The sequence below is a fragment of the Penicillium hordei genome (genome assembly GCF_028827395.1).
Source record: "Penicillium hordei strain IBT 12815 chromosome Unknown utg000001l_segment0_segment0, whole genome shotgun sequence".
In the NCBI taxonomy this organism is placed as follows: domain Eukaryota; kingdom Fungi; phylum Ascomycota; class Eurotiomycetes; order Eurotiales; family Aspergillaceae; genus Penicillium; species Penicillium hordei.
In genome coordinates, this window is record NW_026623142.1 from 7,398,872 (window position 1) to 7,424,428 (window position 25,557).

General features: G+C 49.9%; 13 protein-coding genes across 13 annotated transcripts; 9 read left to right on the forward strand and 4 right to left on the reverse strand.

Annotated features, from left to right (window-relative positions):
* Window positions 1–781: 781 nt before the first annotated feature.
* On the forward strand, window positions 782–4,418 carry N7537_002785 (pyruvate carboxylase; the record flags this gene model as incomplete). The annotated part of the gene is made up of 2 exons (XM_056893843.1): window positions 782–4,252; window positions 4,311–4,418. The coding sequence occupies 2 exons, from the start codon at window positions 782–784 to the stop codon at window positions 4,416–4,418; spliced, it is 3,579 nt and encodes a 1,192-aa protein (XP_056758838.1).
* A 755-nt stretch (window positions 4,419–5,173) lies between these two features.
* N7537_002786 (putative carboxylesterase) lies at window positions 5,174–6,912 on the forward strand (the record flags this gene model as incomplete). Its single annotated transcript, XM_056893844.1, has 2 exons — window positions 5,174–5,546; window positions 5,648–6,912. The coding sequence occupies 2 exons, from the start codon at window positions 5,174–5,176 to the stop codon at window positions 6,910–6,912; spliced, it is 1,638 nt and encodes a 545-aa protein (XP_056758839.1).
* A 660-nt stretch (window positions 6,913–7,572) lies between these two features.
* N7537_002787 (uncharacterized protein) lies at window positions 7,573–8,135 on the forward strand (the record flags this gene model as incomplete). The annotated part of the gene is made up of 2 exons (XM_056893845.1): window positions 7,573–7,722; window positions 7,878–8,135. 2 exons carry the CDS (start codon window positions 7,573–7,575, stop codon window positions 8,133–8,135), a joined length of 408 nt encoding a protein of 135 aa, XP_056758840.1.
* A 569-nt stretch (window positions 8,136–8,704) lies between these two features.
* Window positions 8,705–10,941, reverse strand: N7537_002788 (Zn(II)2Cys6 transcription factor; the record flags this gene model as incomplete). The annotated part of the gene is made up of 2 exons (XM_056893846.1): window positions 8,705–10,858; window positions 10,921–10,941. The coding sequence occupies 2 exons, from the start codon at window positions 10,939–10,941 to the stop codon at window positions 8,705–8,707; spliced, it is 2,175 nt and encodes a 724-aa protein (XP_056758841.1).
* A 456-nt stretch (window positions 10,942–11,397) lies between these two features.
* Window positions 11,398–12,486, forward strand: N7537_002789 (DUF924 family protein; the record flags this gene model as incomplete). The annotated part of the gene is made up of 3 exons (XM_056893847.1): window positions 11,398–11,421; window positions 11,472–11,812; window positions 11,874–12,486. The coding sequence occupies 3 exons, from the start codon at window positions 11,398–11,400 to the stop codon at window positions 12,484–12,486; spliced, it is 978 nt and encodes a 325-aa protein (XP_056758842.1).
* A 736-nt stretch (window positions 12,487–13,222) lies between these two features.
* Window positions 13,223–15,960, forward strand: N7537_002790 (uncharacterized protein; the record flags this gene model as incomplete). Its single annotated transcript, XM_056893848.1, has 4 exons — window positions 13,223–13,467; window positions 13,526–14,965; window positions 15,041–15,337; window positions 15,393–15,960. 4 exons carry the CDS (start codon window positions 13,223–13,225, stop codon window positions 15,958–15,960), a joined length of 2,550 nt encoding a protein of 849 aa, XP_056758843.1.
* A 467-nt stretch (window positions 15,961–16,427) lies between these two features.
* On the forward strand, window positions 16,428–17,605 carry ramB (bifunctional protein farnesyltransferase/protein geranylgeranyltransferase; the record flags this gene model as incomplete). Its single annotated transcript, XM_056893849.1, has 3 exons — window positions 16,428–16,657; window positions 16,720–16,824; window positions 16,933–17,605. 3 exons carry the CDS (start codon window positions 16,428–16,430, stop codon window positions 17,603–17,605), a joined length of 1,008 nt encoding a protein of 335 aa, XP_056758844.1.
* A 358-nt stretch (window positions 17,606–17,963) lies between these two features.
* N7537_002792 (putative L-serine dehydratase) lies at window positions 17,964–19,283 on the reverse strand (the record flags this gene model as incomplete). The annotated part of the gene is made up of 1 exon (XM_056893850.1): window positions 17,964–19,283. The coding sequence occupies one exon, from the start codon at window positions 19,281–19,283 to the stop codon at window positions 17,964–17,966; it is 1,320 nt and encodes a 439-aa protein (XP_056758845.1).
* A 605-nt stretch (window positions 19,284–19,888) lies between these two features.
* On the reverse strand, window positions 19,889–21,719 carry N7537_002793 (methionine--tRNA ligase MSM1; the record flags this gene model as incomplete). Its single annotated transcript, XM_056893851.1, has 7 exons — window positions 19,889–20,158; window positions 20,213–20,690; window positions 20,745–21,112; window positions 21,163–21,294; window positions 21,344–21,430; window positions 21,500–21,571; window positions 21,627–21,719. 7 exons carry the CDS (start codon window positions 21,717–21,719, stop codon window positions 19,889–19,891), a joined length of 1,500 nt encoding a protein of 499 aa, XP_056758846.1.
* A 539-nt stretch (window positions 21,720–22,258) lies between these two features.
* On the forward strand, window positions 22,259–22,818 carry N7537_002794 (putative nuclear transport factor 2 domain protein; the record flags this gene model as incomplete). Its single annotated transcript, XM_056893852.1, has 2 exons — window positions 22,259–22,304; window positions 22,379–22,818. 2 exons carry the CDS (start codon window positions 22,259–22,261, stop codon window positions 22,816–22,818), a joined length of 486 nt encoding a protein of 161 aa, XP_056758847.1.
* Window positions 22,819–23,064: 246 nt separating this feature from the next.
* Window positions 23,065–23,595, reverse strand: N7537_002795 (Ish1 domain-containing protein; the record flags this gene model as incomplete). Its single annotated transcript, XM_056893853.1, has 5 exons — window positions 23,065–23,163; window positions 23,249–23,295; window positions 23,344–23,427; window positions 23,487–23,499; window positions 23,560–23,595. The coding sequence occupies 5 exons, from the start codon at window positions 23,593–23,595 to the stop codon at window positions 23,065–23,067; spliced, it is 279 nt and encodes a 92-aa protein (XP_056758848.1).
* A 448-nt stretch (window positions 23,596–24,043) lies between these two features.
* Window positions 24,044–24,558, forward strand: N7537_002796 (uncharacterized protein; the record flags this gene model as incomplete). Its single annotated transcript, XM_056893854.1, has 2 exons — window positions 24,044–24,111; window positions 24,162–24,558. The coding sequence occupies 2 exons, from the start codon at window positions 24,044–24,046 to the stop codon at window positions 24,556–24,558; spliced, it is 465 nt and encodes a 154-aa protein (XP_056758849.1).
* Window positions 24,559–24,680: 122 nt separating this feature from the next.
* On the forward strand, window positions 24,681–25,103 carry N7537_002797 (60S ribosomal protein eL38; the record flags this gene model as incomplete). Its single annotated transcript, XM_056893855.1, has 3 exons — window positions 24,681–24,744; window positions 24,821–24,949; window positions 25,057–25,103. 3 exons carry the CDS (start codon window positions 24,681–24,683, stop codon window positions 25,101–25,103), a joined length of 240 nt encoding a protein of 79 aa, XP_056758850.1.
* Window positions 25,104–25,557: the final 454 nt, after the last annotated feature.

Genomic DNA, 25,557 nt, shown 5'->3' on the forward strand with positions numbered 1-25,557 from the left:
CACCCGAAGTTATCGTGCGAGGTGCTGAGGACTTATCGTACGAGAATACGGGGAGCTCTCCGGGGTAGGGAATAATAGGAATATAGTATATAGCTAGGGTTAGTACGTGGGTAATATGGCATTTACAGAGTACAAAAGGGACCCATAGGAAGTTTTTAGCAAATGACATTATTTCTTGAATTGGATAATTGAATAACTCAATAATTTCAAGAATATCCTAAAATCAATAAATCAATAATTCAATTATTCAATTATTATTCTATTCGATTTGATCATTTCCCAATTTCTCAATTTCTAGGCATTGGCCCCGGTGTACCGGTGAACCTGTATGTACTTGTTACCTCATTCCTGGAGTCAATCCCCTCGCCCCGGAAAGTATCTGTGACATGTAGATCACGCTTGTGATTCCCCTCTTTATCTATCTCCCCCCTCCCCAACCTTCTACTTTTTTCTTTTTTGTCTTTATATTTCATCCTTCAACTATCAATTCTATTCAATCTCTATTATACACATCTCCTTTTACTTATACTGAAGAAAACAGGGTGATTGTGCAGTGACCTGCCGAAACCGGCCTGAAATTGGATCCGGATAGCTCCCCCCAGCTTTCTTATAGTGAGTCACCGCCCTCTGCTTTCCACACGGGAAACCTGGGAAACCTGGGAAACCTGGGAAACCTTGGATGCTTCGTCTGGAGAGAAACTTCATCTAATCTAATCCTCTCTAGTAAGCTCACCCCTCTTTTAACCTATCTCCCCCATCACATCACATACCTACATTCACAATGGCTGCCCCGCACCGCCAACCGGAGGAGGCCATTGATGAGTCCGACTTCATCGAGGACCACAATGAGCACCACCAGGACTCAGTCCACCGCCGTCTGCGGGCCAACTCGACTATCATGCACTTCCAAAAGATTCTGGTTGCCAACCGTGGTGAAATCCCCATCCGTATCTTCCGTACCGCACACGAACTGTCCCTCCAGACGGTCGCAGTCTTCTCACACGAAGATCGTCTCTCAATGCATCGCCAAAAGGCCGATGAGGCCTACATGATCGGTCACCGGGGCCAATATACCCCTGTGGGTGCTTATCTGGCCGGTGATGAGATCATCAAGATCGCCTTGGAGCACGGTGTCCACCTGATCCACCCCGGCTACGGTTTCCTTTCAGAGAACGCTGAATTCGCCCGGAATGTCGAGAAGGCTGGCATTGTGTTCGTCGGTCCTACCGCTGAAACCATCGATGCCCTCGGTGATAAGGTTTCTGCCCGCCGCGCCGCTATCAAGTGCAATGTCCCCGTTGTTCCTGGAACCCCGGGCCCCGTCGAGCGCTTTGAAGAGGTTAAGTCCTTCACTGATGAATTTGGCTTCCCCATCATTATTAAGGCTGCCTTTGGTGGTGGTGGTCGTGGTATGCGTGTTGTTCGGGACCAATCCGAGCTGCGTGACTCTTTCGAGCGTGCTACCTCCGAGGCCCGCACCGCCTTCGGTAACGGTACCGTCTTTGTCGAGCGTTTCCTTGACCAGCCTAAGCACATCGAGGTTCAGCTTCTCGGTGATAACCAGGGCAATGTTGTCCACCTCTTCGAGCGTGATTGCTCCGTCCAGCGTCGTCACCAGAAGGTCGTTGAGATTGCTCCTGCCAAGGACCTTCCCGTTGATGTTCGTGATAAGATCTTGTCTGATGCCGTGAAATTGGCCAAGTCAGTCCGGTACCGCAACGCTGGTACCGCTGAGTTCCTTGTCTGTGGCAATGAGCACTACTTCATTGAGATCAACCCCAGAATTCAAGTCGAACACACTATTACCGAGGAAATCACCGGTATCGATATTGTGGCCGCTCAGATCCAGATTGCTGCGGGTGCAACCCTTGAACAGCTTGGCCTTACCCAGGACCGCATCTCCACTCGCGGTTTCGCCATTCAGTGTCGTATCACTACTGAGGACCCCGCCAAGGGCTTCTCCCCCGACACTGGTAAAATCGAGGTCTACCGCTCTGCTGGTGGTAATGGAATCCGTCTGGACGGTGGTAACGGCTTTGCTGGCGCCATTATCACTCCTCACTACGACTCTATGCTGGTCAAGTGCACTTGCCGTGGCTCAACCTACGAGATTGTCCGCCGCAAGATGTTGCGTGCTCTGGTCGAGTTCCGTATCCGCGGTGTCAAGACCAACATTCCTTTCCTTGCTTCGCTCCTGAGCCACCCCGTGTTCATCGATGGTACTTGCTGGACTACTTTCATTGATGACACCCCCGAGCTGTTCGCTCTCGTCGGCAGCCAGAACCGCGCCCAGAAGCTGCTCGCTTACCTGGGTGACGTTGCTGTCAACGGCAGTAGCATCAAGGGCCAGATCGGCGAGCCCAAGTTCAAGGGCGAAATCATCAGACCCGTTCTCAACGATGCTGCTGGCAAGCCCATTGACATCTCTGCGCCCTGCACCAAGGGCTGGAAGCAGATTTTAGACAGCGAAGGCCCTGCGGGCTTCGCCAAGGCTGTGCGCGCTAACAAAGGCTGCTTGATCATGGACACCACCTGGCGTGATGCCCACCAGTCGTTGCTTGCCACCCGTGTGCGAACAATTGATATGTTGAACATCGCTACTGAGACCAGCCACGCATTGAGCAACGCTTACTCGCTCGAGTGCTGGGGTGGAGCCACCTTCGATGTGGCCATGCGATTCCTCTATGAGGATCCTTGGGACAGACTTCGCAAGATGCGCAAGGCCGTCCCCAACATTCCCTTCCAGATGCTGCTGCGCGGTGCCAACGGTGTTGCGTACTCTTCCCTTCCCGATAACGCCATCTACCACTTCTGTAAGCAGGCTAAGAAGTACGGTGTCGATATCTTCCGTGTCTTCGATGCCTTGAACGATCTTGACCAGCTCGAGGTCGGTATCAAGGCCGTCCACCAGGCCGGTGGTGTCGTTGAGGCCACCATGTGCTACAGTGGTGACATGCTGAACCCCAAGAAGAAGTACAGCTTGGAGTACTACCTGGGTCTGGTGGAAAAGATCGTCAAGATGGGTCCCCACGTTCTTGGAATCAAGGATATGGCTGGTGTGCTCAAGCCCCAGGCTGCCCGTCTGCTCATCGGTTCCATCCGTGAGCGCTACCCCGACCTCCCCATCCACGTTCACACCCACGACTCCGCCGGAACCGGTGTCGCCTCCATGATTGCCTGTGCCGAGGCCGGTGCTGATGCCGTGGATGCCGCTACCGACAGTCTGTCTGGTATGACCTCGCAGCCCAGCATTGGTGCTATCCTTGCTTCGCTGCAGGGTACCGAGCACGACCCCAAGCTGGACCTGGGCCAAGTCCGCGCTCTTGACAGCTACTGGGCTCAGCTTCGCCTGCTCTACTCTCCCTTCGAGGCTGGCCTGACCGGCCCCGACCCCGAGGTCTACGAGCACGAGATCCCCGGTGGCCAACTGACCAACCTGATCTTCCAGGCCAGTCAGTTGGGCCTCGGACAGCAGTGGGCTGAGACCAAGAAGGCATACGAGGTGGCCAACGAGTTGCTGGGCGACATCGTCAAGGTCACCCCCTCCTCCAAGGTCTGTGGTGACTTCGCCTCCTGGATCGTCAGCAACAAGCTGTCCGCCCAGGACGTACTCGACCGTGCCGATCAGCTCGACTTCCCTGGATCAGTCTTGGAGTTCTTCGAAGGTCTGATGGGTCAGCCCTACGGCGGCTTCCCCGAGCCTTTGCGTACCAAGGCCCTGCGCGGCCGTCGCAAGCTCGACAAGCGCCCCGGTCTGTACCTGGAGCCCATGGATCTCATCAAGATCAAGAACGAGATCCGCGAGAAGTTCGGCACCGCCACCGAGTGCGACGTTGCCAGTTACGCCATGTACCCCAAGGTGTTCGAGGACTACCGCAAGTTCGTTGCCAAGTTCGGTGATCTTTCCGTTCTGCCCACCCGCTACTTCCTTGCCCGTCCCGAGATCGGCGAGGAGTTCCACGTCGAGCTGGAGAAGGGTAAGGTTCTGATCCTGAAGTTGCTCGCCATCGGTCCTCTCTCCGAGCAGACCGGCCAGCGTGAGGTCTTCTACGAGGTCAACGGTGAAGTCCGCCAGGTCAGTGTTGATGACAACAACGCCTCAATTGAGAACCTGGCCCGCACCAAGGCCGACCCCACAGATAGCAGCCAGGTCGGCGCTCCCATGAGCGGTGTCGTGGTTGAGATCCGCATCCACGATGGCCACGAGGTCAAGAAGGGTGATCCTATTGCGGTGCTGAGCGCCATGAAGATGGTATGTTATTTAATTATTTTTTATTACAGGCATGAATGTGTGGCTAACTCTTATCTAGGAAATGGTGATCTCCGCCCCGCACAGCGGAAAGGTGTCCGGCCTCCAGGTCAAGGAGGGTGACTCCGTCGATGGCCGAGACCTGATCTGCAGGATCAGCAAGGCGTAAAAGCATAGTGACTCTGTACTACTGAACCATGCACGATTTGTGATGCGTGATGTGATTTGAATGATTTCTCAGCGTTTTTAGTTGTTTTTTCGAGTGCCTCTCTGGATTTAGGTAATTTGCTATTCTAGCTTATTCGGAATTAAACAGTATTTCTTCTGGTCCACAATTTACACAGTCATTAGTACGCTCCCTCCGCCACCCTCCATCCACAGCTTCAAGTCCTTCCGCGCGCGAGAGGGGATCGCAATATCCTCGTACCAGAGATGGGATGGCTAGTCCACCAGGGGGAAATGTGCGCGTCGTCGTACGAGTGCGGAAATTTCCTAAGCCAGCGCAAGTCAATAATGTCCAAATCTAGCCCCGATCTACTTAAGTCTTAGGTCCCAAGCCAGTGATCCCCAAATCTAGCTCCGAGCCGGACTTCTGCCGTTCTCCCCCGCAACGCACTGCCTTCTCCAACTGTCAATGGCCAATGGCCAATCGCAAATTGCCGATGTCCTTGTCTCTCACCAATGAAACCCAATTGCCTCTTTATCTCGGCTACTAAGCGTCCGAAAACTGCGGCATGTAGAGCCGATAGATACCGTCTTAAAGGACGTGGTTCCCGGCTCGAACTGCTCTACTTGACTATAATATACCCGAGTACCACCTGGGAATAGAGACGTGTGTGATTACGTCTACCGTGTCAGCTAGGATCTACGTATATACTCAACTACGCCCCAAATCAACCATCAACAGAACAAAAGCCAACAAAGATGGAAACAATCCGGCGTACTCACGTTAAATCCCTCGCCCACCGTGGCACAATTCAAGGGGTAACAATTTCAACATCGCCTTCTCCCACTGGCCAAGCCAAAGACCTCTGCCACTACTTTGGCGGCGTTCGCTACGGCCTTGCCCCTGCTGAGCGCTGGCGCCGCGCTCAGCCTCTACCCGCGTCCTTCACATATGGTAGCGAAGAAGCACCGGGTCATTGTGATGGGGGTGCAGGGCTTTGTCCTCAACCGGGCTTTCTGAATATCTCGCCCGAGAACCCGGATGCGTGGAACGAGGATTGCTTTCAGTGTAATGTTTGGACGCCTATTGGGGAAACGCCTGAAGGAGGATGGCCTGTTTTTGTTTTTATTCGTGGGTATTTTCCGCTTGAATCTCGGATATATCGCTTTAGGGCATGGAACAAGGTGATAATGTTCCACATAAACCGTACTGACAGACATTGTTCGGCGTAGATGGCGGATGGCTTCAGTTCGGCACGCCTAACTCATTCAATCCAGCTACGTTGATCGGCGAAGCCGAGTTCAACTGCGTGGTCGTGATGCCCGCGTACCGGGTCAACCTATTCGGATTCCTGTATTCAGCCGAACTGGAGGAGGACGCAGCCACTGCCGGCGAGACAGTTGGGAACCACGGATTCTGGGACCAGAGACTCGCACTCGAGTGGACGAAGGAGAACATCCAGCTATTCGGAGGCAACCCGGAGACCATCACGATCTCAGGATATTCCGCAGGTGCCAACTCCGTCTTCCACCAACTAGCCTATGACCTCCGCCAACCAGACGAGAACTCTCTCATCCGCCAAGCCTGCATCTGGTCAAACAGCCCAGCCGTCCAGCCCAAGCAGCCAACCGAAACCCAAACCCAATTCAATCAACTCCTAACAGCTCTGGATATCCCCCTCACCCTACCAAATAGCGAGAAACTCACCCGTCTACGCTCAATGCCTGCGAGAACCCTCCTCGACAAAGCAAAAACAATACAGCTCCACCAATTCCGCCCAACAACAGATACATCCTTCATCTCCCCATCCCTCTTCGCAACCCTGGATACTGGTGCCTTCGCCCACAGCCTGCTAGCCCGCAATATCCGCATAATACTCGGCGAATGTCGTGACGAGCGTTTCCTCTACAGTACATGGTTCCCGCCGACAGATAACACGCTCTCAGCACTGCGCACCCGTCTCGTCGCAGATTACCCCGAACACATCGTTGACGCCATTATACCGCTGTATTACCCGGATGGCCGTCTACCTCCGCACTGCAAGAACTGGGACCAGGACGCGTGGGGAAGGATCTACGCTGATATGCAGGTTCATCAGATGCAGCGTGGGCTTGCGTATGCGCTGACGGAGAACGAGGATGGTGTTGATGCTTCGTCGTTGTTGTTTCGGTATCGGATTGAGTGGCGAGCGAAGTGCGTGGATGCGGTTTTGCCGGTTGAGTGGGGGGTTACGCATTCGTCGGATTATCCGATTTGGTTCTTTGGGAATGGGGGTTTGTTGGGGGAGGGGGAGAAGGGGGTTGTTAAGGATGGGTTTGTTAGTTCGTTAGGGAGATTTGTTGCTGGGGAGGAGGACTTTAGATGGGGAGTTTCTGGGGCTAGGGGGGTTAGGACGTTGAGGGGGGATGGGGGTGTTGAGATTGTGGAGGATGGGGATTGGGAGGAGGGTGTTAGGGTTTGGAAGGTGTTGAGGGATGCTGATGGGAGATTGGGGTGATACCTAGGTATGTAGTGCATATGGAAATATGTAGTATATCTATTCTTCTGAGGTGCAAGTATACATACTACTATATGTAGCTCTTTGATATTCTTAAGTGATATGCCAAGCTTTCCCCGCATTCTAATTACGTCAAGGCTCTCTGGGGTACATAACAGTACATGACAGTACATGGTCAGTACATAGTTAGTACATATATAACAGGAGGGAATAGGAATAGTACATGGTCATGGTAGATTATAATACATGTACTCGACACGTATAATAAGTACCAACATAGCACTCCAGAGAGTGTGCATAAGGAACTAGACCGATTCACCACCGCGTTGTAACCTCAGTTCTTATAAGGCAGCTTTCCCCCTCTTTGCCTTTCTCTTTACTACATGTATTCATTTCTATCAATCCAAGCTAAACTTGGAGAATATTGCGGTAAGTTCCATTCCATTTCTTAGCTATTCCATACTCCATCTATCCCCAAGAGGCAACCCCGAACAAGAATGACGTCGTCGACTCTCAACCCTTAAAACGATATCTCAAACCTATTATCCTTAGTCTCTTTAACATTCTGTAATTTATCATATCTCATTCCTACTAAATTCTCACCCAAAGAACCGAACCAAACCCATCACGGATTACTCCAACTACTTAGAAATCTCCAACATGTCTGACGACAATACCCGCCGCCACTGGCACGGAAACCCCGGCGACCGTCACCAGCACCTTAATGTCTGGATGAACGGTGGTGCCAAGAGTCCTAGTGGCCGCGCTGCGTGGGCAATGCCAATAGTGCCTGGCACGGACAATAGAAGGGTAGGTCATTTGCCTCTTTCTGTTTCTTATATACCATTCCCATCCATTATTCCCATGGCACTACATTACTACTATCCCTGCCCCTCTATCCATTTATAACACATCATTTATCCATCTATAACCCATCTCAAACCTTATCTAACACCAAAATGAAGGACTCAAATACCTCCACCTCCTCAAACGGAAACAAACAAGCCGAAGGCACCTCGCCGATCCCCCAAAGCCTAGGTGAACGTCGCCGAAGCTCAACCGGCTCTTCCCACGGTCTCTTCTCGAACTTGCAAACCCAGAAGCGTGAACCTACAACCGCGGATATGGCTACTCGTCGCGCGAGCTGGAATGAGCAGGCTGCTAAGGGGGGTATGTTCTCGAAGTGGTGGGAGGGATACACCCGGGGCAGTGGTAGCAAGTAGGTTGTTATGCTTTTGCAACTGTTCTGTGCATGGGGATTTGTATACTTGACATCCGGGTTGATTCTGGAGATGGAAATTGGGAAAACTTGAAAAAAACCAAAACAAAAGGGATATTGGGGTTTGAGGTGGTTGTTTTTTTCGGTTTAGTTTTCATGCTTCTATGAACTTTCATGAATTGTGTGATCATTTATGTTTATTTTTTTGATTAAGGCTTGCTTTTGTCTCTTCATCTACGCTTCTAGCATGTCGATGTCCCGAAAATAACACGAAGATGTCTTTTCTTTGAGAGTCTGGTTAGGCATCTAGTGACGCGTTGATGTCTTCTTTAAGCAGACGCTACCTTTGATCTAATGCCAATTCATACACAGTTACTTAGTCTCAGTCTCCCCTGTGCCTTCAATCTCTAATCGGCCACCGATTTGATCTAGACGACGACTGCTGATTCGAGACATGATAAATTTACAATTATAACATACCATTCAGAAAAAGCGATGTACTCTGATTGCAAATGCGAAAAGGAATACCATGGCACGGAACTGGGAACCCCCGAGGCCCAACTTGGCACTATATCACCCCATAGTTGTCTCCCAACCTTTCTCAATCATAACATCAACCCAATAAGCATCATCATCCCCAGCATCCAATCTCTTCCAGACCTCATTAACCAATTTCAAACATACATGAATTGGTTTTGGGGGCAGAACATGCAAAAAAGACGTAAGACGGCCGAGGATGAACTTGCGCGTGCGCGAGACTTCAATGGCCTCCATTGAGATGGTAGGTGTTTGATTCGGGTTGTTACTATCGTTATTGATGCCTTCTGAATAATCACTGCCACTCCGAGGTTGAGCGTCTGCGTTTGTGGCCAGACGCGGGAGACGGAGCTCTGAGCAGGATGCTACTAGGAGGAATGGCTGCAAACAGCGGGTGCGTGATTCCAGGGGTATGGTTTTCAGTCGGGAGAGGGTTGTCACGGCGAACTCGGTGAGCCAGTTGCTATATAGTGTTTCTGGGGTGGGGGTTTGTTGGGTGTCTGGTGATGGCGGGGAGGGTAGATTGTGAGGAGAATTGCGGTAGAGATTGTGAGGGGAGGATCTTGTGGACGGCGAAGGGGCGCTGTGTCGAGAGTTGGTGGTTTGTCCTGTTGCTGGACTGGGGTCGCCGAATCCAGCTGACAGGTTCATGCTGTCGAGGTCGATTGGGAAGAATGGGTCGCGGGATGTTGGATCGGCGTTGCCGGGGTATTGGGCTGATGTGGATGTTGGAGCGGACAAACGGTTGTGCAGTAGGTCTGGGAAGACGCGGTATAGCTGCATGAGGCCGATGCATCGGTACGCTTCGGCCATTGTGAGGAGGTGCCATACTGGGGTATCGTCGTCACCGGGACTGACGATCTCGGCCTCGGAGGGATGGGCAAGACCCAAGAGACGTTCTTCTAGTTCGCGGGCTTTCTCAATTGCTAATTGTGCACGGGTGATATCATCTTGGGAGGTGAATCGCCTTGAGTGGATGCGCTTTCGCTCACGGCGGATGAGTTGCCCGACCTCGTGCACCGTGAACTGGGTGTCGCGCGCGATGCCGGTCCATGGGTGTGGGACTCGTTGTAGAACGAATGACTCGCCCATAGATGAAGTGTTTCGCGAATTGTCAGATAGGACCATGGTGCCATTATCTGCGACGAAGGAAAGCAGCATCTCCCAGTAGATGAGAGCTTCTTCGAAGAACCGGTAGTTATTGCTGTCGTTCTTAGGGAAGCTAGAGCTAGGGTTGTGCGATGATGAAGCGAGGGTATTGAGCTGCTTGCGGAGCAGATTGAAAAGTGATATGCCCAAGTCAGTTGGGTCGTGCCAACTAGCCGTCTGTCCGAGCATTAGCAGCGCCAGCAACGACTTGTCGTCTATTACTGCATCGCGCGTGATAATCTCGACAGCTTCATCACGCATCCTTCGGCCCATGGGACCGAACTGGGGAAATTCGGTGACCAGTGTTGCAGCAGCCATACTTTGCATAGTTCGACACATTGCCAGTGAAGAACCCCAAAGACGGGATACTGTGGTTCGGAATGGGTTCATCTGGCTGTCATAGCTAGAGAACAATGCTGCCACTTCTTTGAAATAGTACTCGATCAAGGTCCATGATGGATTGTTCAGTGGACGAGACATTGACATGAAGTTATTTGGTGCAGAGCGATGTGATGCAGGAGGATAACTGCGCACAATGGCCGAAGGTGAGAAGTCTCGGTAACCCTTGTCAGTCGGTTCCTCACTTGGTGTTGATCCGATAAGTGAAAAAAAGTGCGACAGATCCACACCGGTATCTTCTGACTGTTCAAAGCCATGGGAAGTGTCTCTTTGGAGCGTGAAAGACAACGTTGCCTCCGCCATCGGGGACGGCGAGCATAGATCCGTCAGTTCGGGCAAAGACCCATGGCCTGGATGTTCCCATAGATTGTCACATAGAAGAGTTCGTTCATCTAAGACAAAATTCGAAGGATCTGGTTCATGGGATGATGCAAAATTTGAATCATCCGGCAAAGCATCGTCGATTTGGTTTGCAGTCGAGGCAGCGGGACTCGGGGTTCTCACCTCCGAAATCGATGCCGCTACGGCGGGACTAGATTGCTCATACTTAGTAACCCAGCGCAGGGATTGTGCATAGCCAGGGCAACGGACGCCTAAGCGGGTACATCGAGTGCAGTGAGGTTTCTCTTCGCCGCATTTGACCTGTGCATGTCAGTGATATCCGATTTTCCGGGGCGGGAAACGGGAAACACCAACTCGTTTACTCTTGCATCTTGCACAGCCATTTCTAGATTTCTTAACGCGGCGCATTATAAAGCTTTGAGAAGATGAATCTGAGAAGATCCGACAGGATTCAAGATGCGGAGTATAGGCCGAGGGGGAAAGCCCGTGCGGGGAGTCAAAATGGACCTTATCGAGATAAACGGGATTCTTTTGCCTCTTTGGGTGAAATAGGTGAAAATGGGAGAAATGATGTCTGGCTTGACTATATAATATATATACTACCTAGGTATATGGAGGACTATACGTATCTAGAGAGTATACATGGATGTAGTAAAACAGAAAATCAAATCAATCAGTCCAACGTTGGCTTCGACATGGGGAAATTATTGATGACTCAGCGGTCTCGGGGTTGTGAATGGGGCCGGGGGCTCTATGCTTGGTAATTGGAGTCCAAGACCTCGGGATTATATGAAATTGAGAACCCTGGTGTGATATTTACACCTACACAACACTCAATTATGGGACTTCTAGTGCGCAGCAAGGTAAATAATTGTCGCAAATGAGCATTTCCATAAGTCTGACATCAAGATAGGCAATCCCCACGAGACTTTTTCAAAGACTTGCGACTGTCAACCCAGTGGTTATCCTAGCTAATGCCCTGATATTCATCCCAAATCTCCGTACAAATCCAATCGGAAGGCCTCAATTGCAGAAGAATTTTGGTAGAAGTACCTTTGCTCGCGAATTTCACTCAACTCCTATCACAATGGCAAGCTCCTCCGAACTCAAGCGGACTTTGACACCAACCCTCCTTGATGACGTACACAAGTTGTGGTTTGATCACCTGAGCTGCGACAAGGCATTCGTCCTACCCGGATGGAGCGATATGGGTAAGTGGTTTTCTCATGATGAGGCTTTTGACAAGGCCTGCGTGTAAGTGACCATTTGTCTCATTATTTCGACCCCAAATTATAAGACTGACAAGTTAAACTAGCACCCAATTCCGCCCTGCTCTGGAAATAATTGTTGGCTCCGGAGCATCAGCCTCGGACATTCTATCTGCAGTTAACCCATCCTCGCCGATGGATTGGCTCAGCCTGATTATTCTACTTGACCAGATTCCCCGCAATTCTTACCGGGGGGCCGAGTCAAATGTAGTGTTTGGGCACTTTGACCCATTGGCCGAGGAGATTGCCCTTCGGGCAATTAAAGAAGGGATACCGACACAGTCGCCGTATTTCAAATATCGAATGGCGTATCGTACTTGGTTCCACATGCCCCTTATGCATTCGGAAAACTTGGCTGTGCATGAGCAAGCCATCAAGGTACACGAGGATATAGCCAGAGATTTGAATGAGCTTCTGGCTAGGGACCCATCAACTCTTACGGAAGAGGAAAGAAAATGCTACGGTATTTTATCCGAGCAGGCGGAGGTGGTCCAGACATTCTTGAGTAGTAATTCTGACTTTGAAAAGAGGCACAAAGTGATCATTGAGAAGTTTGGACGATACCCCCATCGGAATAAGGCACTGGGGAGAGTGTCCACGCCGGAGGAAATTGAATACCTGAACAATGGCGGGGAGACATTTGGTGGTGGCTCAAATTGAGCTTGTATATATTCACGATACACATACCTCCATAGGGAGTCCCACTGTACAATATTGACCTATGAGAGGGTTAGTTTCAGTAGACAAAAGCGTCCAATTATTATTTGGTACGTAGAAATTGGCAACTCTCTAGGGCTACATTCCAATGAACAATTTAGAATTCCATCCCAAAGCAGTAGGTGGACACATGCCTCTTCACCCTTTCACCCCTTGATAGCTCGTCTGACCACTTCCCTGTTTAGGCAGAGGTCACATACCTTTATGCTAAGGTGTTTCGGTTCGAATCGAGGGTTTGGTGGTGGAACATAGACCCTCATAATCTCATTCGATAGAGATAGAACTCCGGGGATGAGATAATGGGAATTGGTTTTTTCTAAACTTATAGTATTAGGCTGACTTTCATGTTCAATTCATCTCAGGCTAACACCTGCCTAGGGGAGGTTGAGGTGTACATAGATAAATAATGCCTCATGCCGGTTTCGGTTATGTGAAACCATATAACCACAACACCGCATCTGTATTTTGCTACACAGAATTCGATTGCTAAGATGGCGTTTCTATCTTCCATCCTCTTAAATCAACAACAGGCCTTGCTAAGCACGAAACAAGTTCAAAATCACAGTTGGACTCCCGTTACTGTAACTGCTGTCTACTAGAAGACAGCACTTGGATTCGAGAAACGTGAATTGGAGGCAACAATGTGCATTTCGGTCTTTCCAGCTCTCATTTATTCATTATGATCATCCAACGCCAATCCTTTATCAGGCCCTTCATTTTCTCGCTTCTGGTTGTGTCCGTGACATCGTCCAAAGTGCTCCATCTCCTCCAACATGCCGCTTCCCTCCCTGGTGGCCAATTTGCACTCTACTTTCCGACATTCTTCATCCTTGAGACTCTTCTATACGTAGCCGCGTGGGGGCTGCTGTTCAAGTTTACAGGTATAAAGTCCTTTTTAGGCACTGTGGTGACAGTGGCCATAACGTGAGTACTCTAATCTACGTTTACTAGCTATAGTTAATCAAGATTCTAACTGTTACAGATCTCTGAGCTTTATCTTGTCTTCGTCTCAGATTGGCTTCTATTTTGTCACTGGCAGTGAGATCCGCTGGGATGCAGCCACAGCCGTGGGAAATGACCCAGAAGGGAGAAAGCTGATGCTTAGTGGGCTTAGATCGTTTTTGGGAGCTGCCGGCACCCTTCTTCTGATCTCATGGCTGCTCAAATATTGGATATACATTCTTATAGGCCATTGGATGTCTGCGCTGTTTAGCGCAAAACCCGAAAAGGGAGACGAAGAAGGCATCATGGTCAGTCCGCAAAGAAGGTCACGGGCAGCACGACTCACTCAATTTTGGACAATATGCGCCGCGGTAGTTATTGGACTCTTGCGTTTGAATCGGCCACAGGTCCCCTATAACCATATGTCTGAAACTATCCCATTTAGCTTTTTCCGGGCTTTGGGCTCGAGGCCTTCTGAGCGGCATCAGACTGGAGATCAAGCATTTCCACTCGCGGAACTGATTGATGAGCCCTACTGGGAAGGCCCACACGATCACTTCAAGGGTTGGACTCCGGGAAAGCCAGACTCCAATGCCAAAAAAGATCGATCCGCATGGTCGTATGGAAATCTACCACCAGGGTTCGAGCGGTGGAGCGAAGGGGAATCTGATAGAGATGAAGGAGACAGTGTGACTCCGGACGGGAACGGGACTTCTCAGAATAACATTTACAGCCCCGTGGATGACCCTCTTCGAATCACCAACCTCGACCGTGAAATGCTTGAGCCTGTAGCTCGGGCTCTCAAGAACCATAGAGTTCCCATCACACATGTCGTGCTTGTGTTGATGGAAAGTGCTCGGAAGGACATATTCCCATTCAAGGCAGGCTCACATCTGCACGAGATGATTCTGTCATCCTACAATACCAAAGACCCCGAAGTACTACAAAGGGTCAACGCCAAATTATCACATTTGACACCAAACGCAGAGAAGTTGACCGGTGAGACGAGTGGCCTTTCGATATATAACATGTCCAGCCCCTCCAGTGGTGGATGGAATGATAATACGGAACCAGGAATGGGTGGAATCAATGTCAATGGCATCCTAACTGGTAGCAGTCTATCGTTCAAAAGTGCAGTCATGAACTACTGCGGTACGGGGCCACTGCCGGTGAACTTCATGGATGAGGTCAACTCCCAGAATTATCAGCCATGTATCATGCAGATCTTTGAATTGTTCAACAAACTCAAGGAGAACTCGACTAAGAAGGATACAATGAATCATAAACCTGAGACTGGGCTTGAGCACATTCATGATCGAAACTGGAGCTCTGTGTTCTTGCAGTCTATCACAGGACTATATGACGAGCAAGATAAGCTCAACAATCAGATGGGGTTTCAAAAAGCTATCTATCGCGAAGAAATTGGCCAGCAAAGTGCCAAATATTATCATGAGGACATGGAGGAGATCAATTACTTTGGGTAAGCATATCATTATCCCGCTAACTGAGGACTATCGCATCCCATCCGCGCTCAAGTTGCTAATACATTACCTAGATACCCGGAGTACGAGATATATCCATATCTGCGAGATGTGGTGAACAATACAATTGAGAATAATGAACGACTTTTCCTGTCCCATTTCACGAGCACAACCCATCACCCATGGGGCACGCCCTCGGCATACCACCAAGAGCAATACTTCGCCGGCGACGGTCTCATGGCGAAGCACGAGGACATCAACAAATATTTGAACGCAGTCCGATACGTGGATACATGGCTTGGCGATATGATGAAGGTCCTCGACGAAGCCGGGATTGCAAACGAGACATTAGTCGTATTCGTGGGAGATCAGTATGTTGCACAGCTCGGTAGAACAACCAGATAACCATATACTAATTCCAAACAGTGGCCAGGCGTTCACCGAAGATGCGCCTGTCTCCGGTACCTATGAGAACGGACATATCAGCAATTTCCGCATTCCCCTGGTTTTCCGACACCCGCTATTGCCCGCACTCCAAATCACAGCAAATGCAACTTCGATGTCTGTCGTCCCGACCATTCTCGATCTACTCGTGAACTCGGGCTCGTTGAATGAGATAGACTCAAGTGCGGCTCTAGACCTGGTGAATGAATACGAAGGACAGTCGTTGGTGCGCCCGTACCAAGCTACCCACAATGGCCGACAGGCATGGAACTTTGGCATTATCAACCCCGGTGGTACAATGCTCAGTGTTGGGTCTGCGGCAGTCCCGTATCGACTCATATTGCCGCTCGCTGAGGACTTTCAGTACATTTTCTCCGATTTAGACACCGACCCGAACGAGTTGAGTCCATTGCGTGGGTGGTCCCTCGAGGAGTTGATCAGTCATGTACAAAGGCAACATGGAGACAAAGCCGGGAAGTGGCTGGTAGACGCGGAGAAAGTGGGAAAATGGTGGATTGGGGAGCAGAAAAGACTATGGAATTACCGATAATAATGTAATAATGCAAATATATTTCTTTTTTCAAATATCAAACCGAACATATAGAAAATATCAAAAATATCAAAGAAAAAAGAAGTAAGAAACAAGAAACAAGAAACAAGAAACAAGAAACAAGAAACAAGAAAAAAAGAAGAATAGGAAGAGAAGCAAGTTCCCTTGATATTGTTCGGTTTCTTTGTTTCCGCCTGAGGCAGACACCCGCCCCACCTCCACCTCATGTTTTATATTCGCTGCATTTCTCGTGAATTCGGTCTTTTATTTGGACAATTCTCTCTTCAACAGGAGTTTGATTGATCAAGATTGCACACCTTGACCTCGACAGCGCAGCGCATTAGTTGTGAGACCCCAACCCGGACTCGTCCTGTGCATCCGACCCCTGTATCCCCCACCATTTGATTGCATCCCGGCAATTATTCTTCCACTCTTAAGCGTCTTGCTGCAATATCCACCGACAAATCATGGAGGGAACATATTCCACCGATCCCGAATGGGCATCTGTCACCCCAATTGATCTGGATGATGGCTCGAGCTCGGGTGCCATGCCACTGGCGACCATCGCCTACCCAGACGAGTACCTCGAGGCGACTTCGTATTTGCGTGCCGTGATGGCCGCGAACGAGATGTCTGAGCGGGCATTGAACTTGACCAAAGATGTTATATCGATGAATCCAGCGCATTACACTGTATGGTAAGTTTGCTAGTAACAGCTTCCTCGTGACATGCCATATCAATATCTGACATTTTATACAGGATCTACCGAGCCAAGATTCTATTTGCATTGGAGAAGGACCTGGATGAAGAATTGAGCTGGCTGAACGATGTTTCATTGAAGTACCTGAAAAACTATCAAATTTGGTATGTCGACCATCACCCGACAACCATCAACGCTAGAAAGCCAAGAAAGAAAAAGCCAAGAAAGGCGAAAGACCAAGAACAAAAACAAAAAACTAACAACCAAAACAGGCACCACCGCCAAGTCTTGCTATCATCAAAAGCGCACTTCCCAACCTTCCCACCCAAAGAAGCAGACTTCCTAATGGAGATGTTCGCCCAAGACTCCAAAAACTACCATGTATGGACCTACCGCCACTGGCTCGTGCGGCACTTTAAACTATGGGACCAACCACGTGAACTTGAAGATGTGGAATTCCTCCTGAAAGCCGATGTGCGAAACAACTCCGCCTGGAACCACCGGTACATGCTCCGGTTCGGGCCGCGGGACACATCGGTCCCCGATGCGGGCATGGTGAATGCGGGCGATCTTTCAACTGCGCCAACTGAGAAGGGCAGGCTGTCTGTTGTCGATGAAGACATGATCGATGGCGAGCTGAAGTTTGCCCAGGAGGCTATCCTGCGCGCGCCCGAGAACCGGAGCCCGTGGTGGTATGCGCGCGGTGTGTTGAGGGCTGCTGGGCGTGGATTGGGAGAGTGGGAGGAGTTTGTTGGTGGGTTTGTTTCTGAGGGGGCTGTTAAGAGTTCGCATGCTGTTGAGTGGTTGGCGGATATCTTTGCTGAGACGGTTGGGAGGGAGGCGGATGCTGTGAGGATGTTGACGATGCTGAAGGAGGAGTTTGATCCCATTCGGAAGAATTATTGGGATTATCGTATTCGGAAGTTGGATCAAGTTGCGGTTTGATTTGGGAAATACATTGCAGCTGTCACCGTTGTATGAACGGTGGAAGGTGCGTGGTGCTGGATAGCTTCTATCAGAATAATTTCAATTTGTTCTAGGGTCTTGGATGTTTTATTGAAAAGTATTGCGTCCAAATAAGAATTTTTTTCTTGAAGTAAAATACCGCTGTATACGTTGTATGACCATATGGGGGATGCCAAGTCCAAGCTTCTATCTAGATGATAGTAATTAAGAGGTTCTAACCCCAAGACAAGAGAAAGGAAAAGGAGAAGAAGAAGAAGGAGGAATGAAATTAACAAATGTAGTGCCGCAAATAAAACGCCAAAAAACAAGCCCAAAAAATATTCATCATCATCAATATTCATGCCCATCCCCCATCCAACATTTTGCGCCATTCATAAGCCATATCAATAGTGACATAGCTACCACCGCAGACAATGATAACAACCCGACTTTGCGAGTTGAGGTTAGGAACAAGCTGCTTAAGCTTCGAGTTGAGCTTCTCGCCGACCTGCGGCTCAAGCTCCTGGTCCGTCTCATTATCCGGCGAGGTCGACCGGTCATCCCCATAGCCCTCATCGCGGTAAGTGAGATCAGTCTCAACCGAGCTTCTCTTCCGCTTCTTGATGCTCTGGGCGCCGGCGTCGGCAGTCACAGACGCAGGAACAGCAGTAGCAGCATCGCCGATGGCCGCCTCGATGCAGACGCCGCATGCAAGCTCGACGAGGAGTCGTTCATCGTTGGCGAGGCGGAGCACGCCGCGGGCAGCATCTGCATCTGAGAGGACTGTGCTGTGCACCTTGATGCCTGGTGGCGGGGACACGGCGTACTGGAAGGTTGTTTCTGAGACGCGGACAGCGCCGAGAGAAGTGGCTTGAGATGTGATCTTTGGGAGTGAGATGAGGGATTTGTTGGCGATGGCTGCTGCCAAGGAATCGGTACCTACCGTTTCAATGGCGAGGAGGTGAATGGGGTCTGGTGTGGAGAAGGAAGAGGAGGTGATTTGCTTCTTCTGTCGTCGCTTTTCGATGCCCATGACGAGACCGTTGAGGAGGCCGCCGCCACCGACACTGCAAAGGATGGCGTCTAGTGGAAGGGCCCGATCATTGTAGGCCTTTTTGTCTTCGGGGCTGGTGGCAGGAGGAAGCTGGGTCTCGAGCTCGTCGATGATGGTGCCGTTTCCCTCCCAGATAGGCTGGTTGTCGAAAGGATGAAGGGCAATCTTAATCACATCCTGGTCATCTCCGCTGCTGGTCTTCATGATAGTTTCCCGCATGTATTCACCTGCTTCTGAGAATGTCTCGCCATGACGGATGACGTCTGCTGCGCCTGCCGCCCGGATCTTGTCAAGCATCAAGGGCTTAGTGCCCATGGGAACCACGACAGTGCATGGGTAGCCCAAGCTCCGGGCTGCACAGACAGCTGCCAGTCCAGCGTTTCCTCCGGACGAGGCGTAGAAGTGGACTCTGCGGCCTACGTTGGCTGGGTTGCGAAGGTGAGAGAGGATTTGGTTGCCCATAGCGCGGGACTTGAAGGAGCCGCTGGGCTGCACGTTCTCCAACTTCAGGAAGATCCTACATCCAGCTGCGCGAGAAAGGCATGCAGACTCGACTAGTGGTGTCTCGATCCATGGCGTTTTGAGCTGCAGTTGATCGCAGGCAGAAATGTCGATGCTCCCCATTTTGATGTGTTGAACAAACGGAAGAGAAAACAATGTTTCTGTTGGTCACCGGAGGAGTTCCAAGATCAGAAGTATAGAAATGAAGTTCCCAAAATAGTAGTAAATTGTTGGGTCGAGTGGTTACACGACAGTAGGGTGTATGTTCACCAAAATAGAGAGATAGGGGGATATCGGGATGAAAAAGAAAAGCGATAAATACTGAAACATCCGAACTCCAGTATGCAGCTATTAAGACATGTTTTGATATACAAAGTAAGCCTCCAGGGCTAGGGCTAAGGTTTTCCGACGGGAAACTCCAGTTTTCCGCCTGATAGGACTGACCGCAGGATCCATGGTTCTGGCCGAGTCTTTCCCGTCAACAACCTTGAGAGATACTCCAATTACAGTGGGTCGGCCATGACGCCCATGACATACCGTTTGTATTAGAGTGGCCAAGCGTGGGAAATCTGACGTCTCAGCTTTCAAGCTGTGGAGGACCCGGGAAAGAAACCCCATAGAGTCTGGTGGAGAAAATGCATATCTTCATCCAGAGAGGCCTCTCGGCCACCCATGATTGGTCGCCGGTCGATTCCTCTTATCAAATCGAAAGCTCGAAAACAGGCGCATTACTCCTCAGTGAGCAAAGGAGGGAAAAGAATACCTTTCTTAATGCCCTCACCGTAATCTGGATCTGAACCGTACGCCGTGGCCGCGAATGCCCGCTTGGAGGGGTCCGAGGTATTTACACAGAGCAATTCTAGAAGGTCATGAGATTTGCCGGGCATGAACGGCTGCAATAAAATGCCAGCGATCCGCAGCGATTCCGCCACGTTGTAGATGACTCGTTGGGAGTTGGGAGTTTTCCACGGCTCCGCCGCATGGAAGTACTTGTTAGTCTAAAAAAACAGGTCAATACTCGCCGAACCCGTGCGGGGATGATCACCTCTTACCTTCTCAATAATGCCCATAGTCTCTTGCAGTGCGGCACGCGGGTTCAGATTCTCCATAAGCTCGGCAACCTGCGGAGGCGTCTGCTCCAACATTTCCTGATGCTCCAAGTCCTCAGGGGTAGCAGCTGGAAGCTTATCCGACCCGGCGTCCATAATGTAAGAGCGCAAATTGCCACGCGCACATCCAATTGTACGCAGAGTAAGGTTTCCGAGGCCCCCCTGGAGCAATTTCTTGTAATCTCGGATGATAAAGGAATTGTCAAAGTCTGCATCATCCGCAAGGCCACCCCGGTACGCTAGGAAAAATCGCATGCCATCGACTCCGAACCGCTCAATGGCGAAAAACGGGTTCACAACATTGCCCGTGGACTTAGACATTTTCTCACGATTCATCGTCCAGTGTCCGTGCACCAAGACATTCCGAGGCAGGGGAAGATCAAGTGCCATGAGGAAAGCAGGCCAATAAACGCAATGGAATCTGCCAAATCATTAATTTTTGCACGCGACCTTTCGGGAGAACTCGTGAACTCACCGAATAATATCTTTTCCAACCACATGCAAGTCTGCAGGCCATGCAGATGTGTTTTCTTGTCCAGGTGGGAAAGGATATCCAGCTTTGGTCAAGTAGTTGACCAGCGCATCTAGCCACACGTAGATTGTCTGCGTGTCATCGCCAGGAACAGGTATGCCCCAAGTCAGACGTTCCACGGGCCGAGAGATCGAGAGGTCCTGTAGTCCCGACTCAACTCCTTTGACCACAGCAGCTGTGTAGGAGGTAGGTGTGATGAACGGGTCTTCTCTTTTGTACAAATCAAGTAGACGATCCTTGAATGCCGAGAGACGGAAGTGGTAGTTGGTTTCTGAGGACCACTCTACCTCTTTGCCCGTTTCTATTGAGACCTATGTGTGGTTAGTATCCGTACTCGTTGGAGAACTGATAGATTACATACCATGCGTTTCCTCCCTGTTGATGGATCTAGGGAGTTCTGCACTTGCGTCTGTGGATAGAATGTCTCATCGCTGACTGAGTACCAACCTTCATGCTTCGAGGTATAGATATAACCCCGGTGTTGCAACATTTCCTACTCATGATTAGCCATGCCCTACGATGAACGGAACATAGTCGCTTACCCAGAAATATTGGACAGCATCTCGATGCGCCGGGTCGGTGGTCCTGATGAAATGATCGTTGTCGAGGTTTGCAGCCTTCGCTAGGGCCTATATCGGACAAATGGAGTTAGAGATGCCCTTTGATACGACCTTTAATACGACAAAGAGGACTCGCACCTCAAAGGTTCGGCAGTTCATATCACAAAATGCCTGAGTATCCATGCCCGCTTGAATGGCAGCTTGTTGAATCTGTGATTGATGTCAACGCCCATTATCGACCTTTAATCCCATCCATGTGTAGTACCTTCATTCCATGTTCATCGGTTCCAGTCAGTAGCTGAGCATCCGTGTTCCCGAGCAAGACCTGCCACCGCTTCATGATATCGGCGATCACCATTGTGTATAGATGGCCGACGTGAGGGGCTAGAAGGTAGACGCATAGTTAGAAATCGAGTTTCTCATGCTCTTGGTTATGTATAATTCTCACCGGCATTGACATAGAAAATTGGCGTTGTCACATAGTAAGGCTTGCTGGACTTTTGCGGCGTAGTTGCAACTCCGCGTCGGGGAGTGATTGCCCACCCATGCTTGCGGGATGTACAGTTCCACTGATGCTTCGATCTCAGAAGCTGAGACGCTCTTAATAACGAGCGAAGTGGCGTCCTTGTTGTAGCCATTGGGATAGTGGTAACGGTAAGAAGAGCGTTGCATGTTATTCCGCACATCTCGGGTGGTCCGAGCTTCTCCGCAAGTCTCGGCCATTTTTTTGCGCGTACATTGTCGCGCTTACATCGTCATCGAAAACCCCCGGACATACAAATTTGTCGTCAATAAGTTTTTTTTTTTAAAAAAAATCTCATTTAAATCATATTTCGACTTCTTCTTACACCACACAACTATTACCCGGCTGTTTGCCAACTTGAAATACCGATCGCGATGGCCACAGCAAGCGAGGATACACTGACCAAAGTGTCGACTGAGGGTAAGTCTCAAATTATAAGCCAGTTTCGTCCTTTATTGAAAGTCAGCTGACATCTTATTTGCTTCCTTGCTCAGCTGCGACCGAGTTCATCAAGACCTTCTATCCGGCTTTGGGATCAAACCGCGAATCTCTCAGCTCCTACTACTCCCTCGAGCCCACAACCATCCTGTTCAACGGAAATCGTGTCGCAGACGGCGCGGCCGTGCAAGAAATCTTTACCAATCAAATGTCGCCAACATACTACGAAGTCCAATCATACGACTGCCAGATCATCAACAAAGCATACCCTACCATTTTGCCAGGTGGCGGACTGAAGCCACAGTCAGAGATGGGAGTCAAAGACATGTCATTTCTCATTGTAGTCAGTGGATTTGTGCGCTATGGTGAGGGTCGCGATCAGCCGCAGCGTGGATTCAGCGAGACGTTCGTTCTGGTTCCCAATCCATCTGCAGAGAGGGCTAGGGGCCGCAAGGATTGGCTTATCGAAAGCCAGAACTTCCGCCTTGTCGTTTGAGCAACCATACAAATTTGATCCAACAAATTTCCAACAAATTATAAATAGTCACCCAAGTCAACAAACCATGCCATGTGACACGGAAGTGAAAGAGAACTGAGACTGAGCCATGCCCATCCACCACCAATGATGAATTGCTGGGAGATACGATGCAATAAATGGTCCACTGCTTGAAAGTGCTTCAAAACTAGAGCGCCAGACGCCAGGAAGGGAAGGGAACTGATGGTATTTCCCCCATTATGGGGATTATGGCCCAGCCGATGTCTTACGCGGTATGCGGAGGTTTGCTTTGACTCTTTCAAGCAGCTCCTCACGCGTCGCAGCGTCACTCGGTAAAAGCCCTCTCTGAAATGTTTGGTCAGCGTACCATTCCAAGAAAATGTACGATTATCTGGACTGAGTCATGTCTGAATACATCACTGGAACATACCACTTTAAGCCATCTTGTCATCTCATCCATTGTCCAGTTTTCAGGGTCTAGCTTCTATTAGCCTTTGTTTGATACCTAGTAACACCTATTCTCACCGCCAGTAGGATCTGCTTGTGCGGGAAGAACATCACTGCCTAGGATGGTATAGGCTGCCACCGCAGTGACCATGCCTGCAAATCCTATATAGGAAGATTGTGGTCAGAAATGTTGATGAGTACCTTAACTTGAAATTATCTACCAAGGAATAGATTCTATCAAGTCCAGCATTAGATATAATTCATAAAAGTGTAGACCGACATGTATGGTAGTACCTTGGAATTCAATGCTCGGTCTAAAGGGGTCGGCATCTTGAAAAATGATGCAATGATCCTTTGAATTTCTTGAGTCGATGTAGAATCCTTCTTTCTGAAGAGATTAGAAGAGAATAAATAGAAGAAAAAAAATCTTAGGGCACGTGCAAAAGACAAGTATTCAAGACGAATAGATGTGAACAGTTCATCAAGACGCGGGCAGTACCGCCACACCGCGCCACCTCCACTGCTGCCTCCGAACTATAGTCGCACCTACTTCAACTTCATACTTCGATAACTCCTGGGATCGTTTGATGGCACTTTCCTTCGAGTAGTTATATACGTAAACATCTAGTCATGGTCATTGCCCGTGTAGAAATTGTAATGCCAAATTTATAGCTCTCACTGTTCTAAGCCATTGCATCGCATATCTATACTCACCAGTCTATCATTATTCCTCTCACTCATTCCAAATCACTTCAAACAGCCTGTTTTACTAGACGATATGGAAGGAGTCATCTTCCTGTCCTCGGTTACATTCGTTATTGCGGTGACAGCTGCTATCATACGGGGGTATGATTGATCAATTGCAGTATCAAGCCAGACATTGACCCTGTTTACAGCATAGCCTTTTACAAGCGATACCGAGTCCGCCTGCATGTCACATCAAAAGGAATGACTCCTTCACAGAGTTTGGACCTGGAGAGATTCGATCCTGAAGGAAGTGCACCTGTTCAGCCACCGCCGCAACTGCATCACCAGTCACGATTGGGGAGCAGAAATTCGAGGTGGCCAGGATATACAGACCGACGGACTCAACCATCGCGAACAATAGTGGATCATTTTGCGTCATATCGCATTCCCGAGGAAGCAGACACGACCATCCATCATTTCCCGCAAGCGCATTCGCTGCCCCCAAACCTCCCAGCCACATTCTTGGCCCCATCCGCACGAGCCACAACACCCCCACCAGCCACTGCACTTACCCCGCCTGAGGCACCCACTGTGAATCACACATGACTAAGCAAGGGCTTTTGCAGCTTCAAGCCCTAACGTGATCCGCACACATTCACCTTAGAGGCCAGTGTCGACAGTGAGCTTTCTCTTTTGCACCTTGCTTTAAAACACCCGCAACCGTCATTATGCCTGCCGAAGTCTCCGATATCAAGCAGTTCATTGAGATCTGCCGCCGGAAGGATGCCTCCTGTACGTTTACGCTGCATTGATGGGGTTCCAAGATGAGACGGAGATGATCATTGATGCTGACTGTTTACGCCTCTAGCCGCCCGCATCAAGAAGAACGGCAAGAACCAGCAGACCAAGTTCAAGGTCCGCTGCCACCGCAACCTTTACACCCTTGTCCTGAAGGACTCCGACAAGGCCGACAAGCTCAAGCAGAGCCTGCCCCCTGGTACGTTTCGATCGCATTGGTCCGCCGTCTGAGTTGTTGGGAAGATAGAAGGATATACAACTTGGAATGTCGCTTTGAACCTATGCTGACAATTTCTTTCTGAACAGCCCTCAAGGTCGTCGATGTCTCCAAGGGCACCAAGAAGACCAACTAAATTCGGTAACCATGGAATGAACGGAGAATCGGAGTGCGGCGTGATTGGTTGTTGATGCATGCAAGACCAACTGTTGGGGGGATACATGACGCGGGCTTGGTCCCTCTGCGAGCCGACACGGGGAAAACTCCGTGGCGTGGAACATGAATTTTACGTCGGGGGAGTTTCTTTGCGCCTTTGAACCCGGCTGCTGTTATTCACCGGCCAGGCGACTCGCATTTTCTGGACGCACTCGAGGAACACTTTGTCGGAGGTTCCAGTCCCTACAACCCAATGAAAAAAACAGTTGAAATATCATTACTACATGGGTTTCTCGTTCTCAGTCGAGATTTCCTAATCCATTACTCTCGTCATGGACGTTGTCCCGACTTCGATCTCGTCTTCCAAGGCAACAAGTAGACGGGTAAATGCTGGTTGTGTAGATCAACGGACCTCGGATTGTCCAGGCATTGTA